The sequence below is a fragment of the Camellia sinensis genome, chromosome 8 (genome assembly GCF_055761805.1).
Source record: "Camellia sinensis isolate YWXY chromosome 8, ASM5576180v1, whole genome shotgun sequence".
NCBI classification, from domain to species: Eukaryota; Viridiplantae; Streptophyta; class Magnoliopsida; order Ericales; family Theaceae; genus Camellia; species Camellia sinensis.
The window spans coordinates 175,407,426-175,411,364 of record NC_138968.1 but is presented as its reverse complement, the minus strand read 5'-3'; the positions used below and the strand labels follow the sequence as shown (position 1 = coordinate 175,411,364).

Sequence of the window (3,939 nt, the reverse complement as noted above, 5' to 3'; positions counted from 1 at the left end):
CGGTTGGGCCGAAAGTACTGCTATTATTGCATCTCGACCGTGTAGCATAACTTCCACATCCATTCTTTCTAATTCTAGTAATATTTCTTTTCGCCCTGTGAGTAAACTCGCCAAGTTCCCCATACCTCTTCGGCTAAGTGCATTCGCAACGGTATTAGCTTTGTCGGGATAGTAATGGATTTGTAGATCATAATCCTTAATAAGCTCATTCAATTCCTTTTGAGTGAAAAAGTACTTGAGGCTTTTATGGTTGGTATAGACCTCACATGTAGTACCAAACAGGTAGTGTCACCATATTTTCAAAGCAAAGACTACTGCAGCTAGCTCCAAATCATGCGTAGGGTAATTCTTTTCATGCAGCTTGAGTTGACGAGATGCATATGCGATAACCCTTCCATTCTGCAAAAGTACACAGCCCAACCCTTTATACGAAGTGTCATTATAGATTACAAACCCCTCGGTATCCAATGGTAGAGCAAGAACTGGTGCTGTAGTTAATCTTGTCTTCAATTCCTGAAAACCAGCTTCCCGTTGTTCTGTCCACTCAAACGGAACACTCTTTTGAGTTAATTGGGTAAGTAGCACAGCAATTTTTGAAAAGTCTTTAACAAATCTCCGATAGTACCCGGCTAAACCCAAGAAGCTATGCACTTCTGTTACATTCGTAGGAGTTGGCTAATTCACAATAGCTTCAACTTTGTGTGGATCAACGGAAACACCTTCTCGGTTTATGACGTGTCCCCAAAACACCACTTCATGTAACGAAAATTCACATTTCTTTAGTTTTGCATAGAGTTTCTTGTCTCAAAGTGTCTGGAGGATCAAGCGTAGGTGGTTCTCATGAGTTTCTGTGTCTTTTGAATAAATGAGGATGTCATCAATGAATACAACCACAAATTCATCTAAATAGGGCTTAAAAACACGATTCATTAAATCCATGAAAGTTGCCGGTGCATTGGTAACCCTAAACGACATAACCAAAAATTCATAATGCCTGTATCGGGTTCGGAAGACAACTTTCTCAACATCCTTGGCTTTGACAAAATCAATTTTCGAAAAGACTTGTGCCCCTCGTAGTTGATCAAATAAGTCATTGATTCTAGGCAATGGGTACTTATTTTTAACTGTTACTTTATTAAGCTCCCTATAGTCCACACACAATCGAAGAGTCCCATTTTTTTTCTTTACAAAAAGAACCGGTCCGCCCCAAGGAGAGGTAATCGGGCGAATGAACCTTGCAACTGGACCTTCAACTCTTTCATCTCAGCCGATGACATTCTATCAGGAGTTTTGGAAATAGGTTGAGTTCCCGGTACCGCATCAATTGTAAACTCAATTTCACGATCTACTAACTCCCTCGGTAACTCCTCCGGAAAAACATCCGAAAATTCACGGGCAATTGGAATTGTATCACACTCACATCCGCTGGTTGTCCATTCAAGATGCTACATAAATATCCTTGATAGCCCTTTTGTATCAATTCATACGTTTTCATTGCCGAAATCAAATAAGGTAGAGGGGTCACCCCATGTCCCGCAAAAGTAAATTTAGGTTGTTCTAGAGGTCAAATAACAAGATGCTTAAACAAACAGTCAATAGTGGCACGGTATTTACCTAGCCAATCCATCCCAAAAATTATATCGAAATAAGCCATGTCAAGAGGGAGTAAATCAGCATATAACTGAATATCCCTAATCAAAATCTCACATGCACAATAAATAGAAGAACATAACATGGAGCCTCCCGATGGTGAAGACACACACAACACATAATGCAACGGTTCTAAAGGTCTATTCAACTAATGAGCAAATGTTTTAGACACAAACGAGTGGGTAGAACCCGAATCAAATAAGACGTAAGCGAAGTGACTATTAATAGAGAATATACCTGCCACCACGGCCTCCGCATTTTGCACATCACTAAGAATAAGGGCAAACACTCTCCTCTGTCTAGTAGTGTCTTTGTTATTGGTGAATTTTGGAGCTGTCCTTGCGGTTGGAGCTAGAGTTGAGCCAATTGAACTGGTAGTAGTTTGATTCCCATTATGTCGATCTTTTTGGGGGTAGTCTCTCGCCACATGACCTATCTTCCCGCACTTGAAGCATGCCCCAGTCACCCTATAACAAGTCCCACGATGTCTCTTTCCATAATCCAAACAAATTGGTGCGGAATCACTGGTGGAGGCGGAAGTATTAGAAGTGCCCAAACTCGGTTTCTTGCTCAATGGTGCTATTGAACCCCTTGGGGCTTGGGTATTCTGCCTCTTTCCTTTCCACTCTGATACTTGACTTTGAGTAGCAATATTACCCTTAGCTATTATCGCCCTTTCTAACACAGTAACATAAGTGGGTAATTTCAACACATTAATCCAATAGAGAATAGCATTCCGTAACCCTCCCTCAAATTTTCTCACTTTCTTATAGTCCGTATCCACCATGTGTGGTGCAAAACGGGCCAATTCTGCAAATTGAGCCTCATACTCTGCAACAGTCTTGTTCCCTTGTCTCAAGGTCTCAAACTCGGTCACTTTCTTATCTCGCATACATTGTGGAAAATACTTATCATAAAACAACTCCAAAAATTGAGCCCATGTTAACCCTTGGTGATTAATCCTCGTGAGCATCCACCACCTCCATGCTTCGTCTTCAAGAGTGAAGGCAGCAAGTTGCACTTTTTGGGCTTCAGTGCTTGGAAAGACCTTAAATAACTTTTCTATGCCTAACACCCACGCTTTTGCTTTCGTTGGCTCAATTCCCTCTTTGAACAAGGGCGACTTCATCTTTTTGAATTCTTTTGTGAGTGTAATTGTTTGGTCCTCAGCTTGATGATCTTGTACCACTGGCGATGGTATAGACACCGGTGGCGGTGGTAGTTGTTGTTGTTGTTGCCTCAAAGTTTTTGCCATCTCCATAATCATTCTTTCCATCCTATCCAATCGTACGGAGGTAGTATCCTCCAAATCATCCATCCTCGTCCTCATCATGATCTACATATCAATAAATTATAATACACACAAAGAAACACAATAGACATTGGCAACATTCATTTCATAACACATGTCATTGATCATTGCATATACAAATCTCGTTGCTATATCTCATTTTGTATGCATAAAGAAATACCATGCATGTAACCTAAGTCTTTTCTTGACTCTCTAGAGCTCAATGGACCCGTGTGTGAGATAACAACTCGTGCTCTAATACCAACTGTCATGACCCAAACCTACCCCTAAAAGTTTGGACATGACCGACCTGTACTTAGGCCTCAAAACCCAATTTCATTAAGTTTTAGTCAACATAGGGGCTTGAATGGAAGCAAATATAATAGCAAAATTAAGCATCCATTGAGTTGTGTCTAAATGCCAGGATCTCGATACAAGGTAACACACACACACACACACACACACACACACACACACACACACATATATATATAAGACTTTAATACACTGCTCATATCCCATTAAGTCCATACATGTAAGTCTACACAAACGGTAGCAACCCGAAAGGTAAATAGTGATAATGTAGCCAAGACAAGTCATTTAAGATTTAACAAAATATGCCACCACAGGAAACTCCTCAAAATAATACAAAAGGACCACTTTGGGTGACTCAACGAAATAGGTCTAGCAAAAGACTCCTGGAGCTGACCTAGGATTGTCCTCTGGGTGGATCACCTACATAACATACATAAATACAGAGTGAGCAAAGCTCAGTGAATAATAGTAATGTAAAGAGGTTATGTATATGAGCACAAATCTTGTAGTGCATGATTACATGAGTCGGTCTTATATTTTCATTTCTGAATGGCCTCGGGTCCACGTAAGACAGAACGACCTTAGGCCCAACGTAATATAGAACGGCCTTGGGCCCAACATATCAACAACTGTTTGGAACATTAAAGAGTAGGTGGAACATCGACATGTCTCCATCTCCCTCG

The 3,939-nt window shown here is 40.7% G+C and overlaps 1 protein-coding gene across 1 annotated transcript; it reads right to left on the bottom strand.

Moving 5' to 3' along the window:
- Nucleotides 1–288: 288 nt before the first annotated feature.
- On the bottom strand, nt 289–2,968 carry LOC145798313 (uncharacterized). Its single transcript, XM_082885826.1, has 2 exons — nt 1,888–2,968; nt 289–653 (listed from the first exon to the last, which is right to left on the bottom strand). Exons 1-2 carry the CDS (start codon nt 2,966–2,968, stop codon nt 289–291), a joined length of 1,446 nt encoding a protein of 481 aa, XP_082741952.1.
- Between the last annotated feature and the right edge of the window lie 971 nt (nt 2,969–3,939).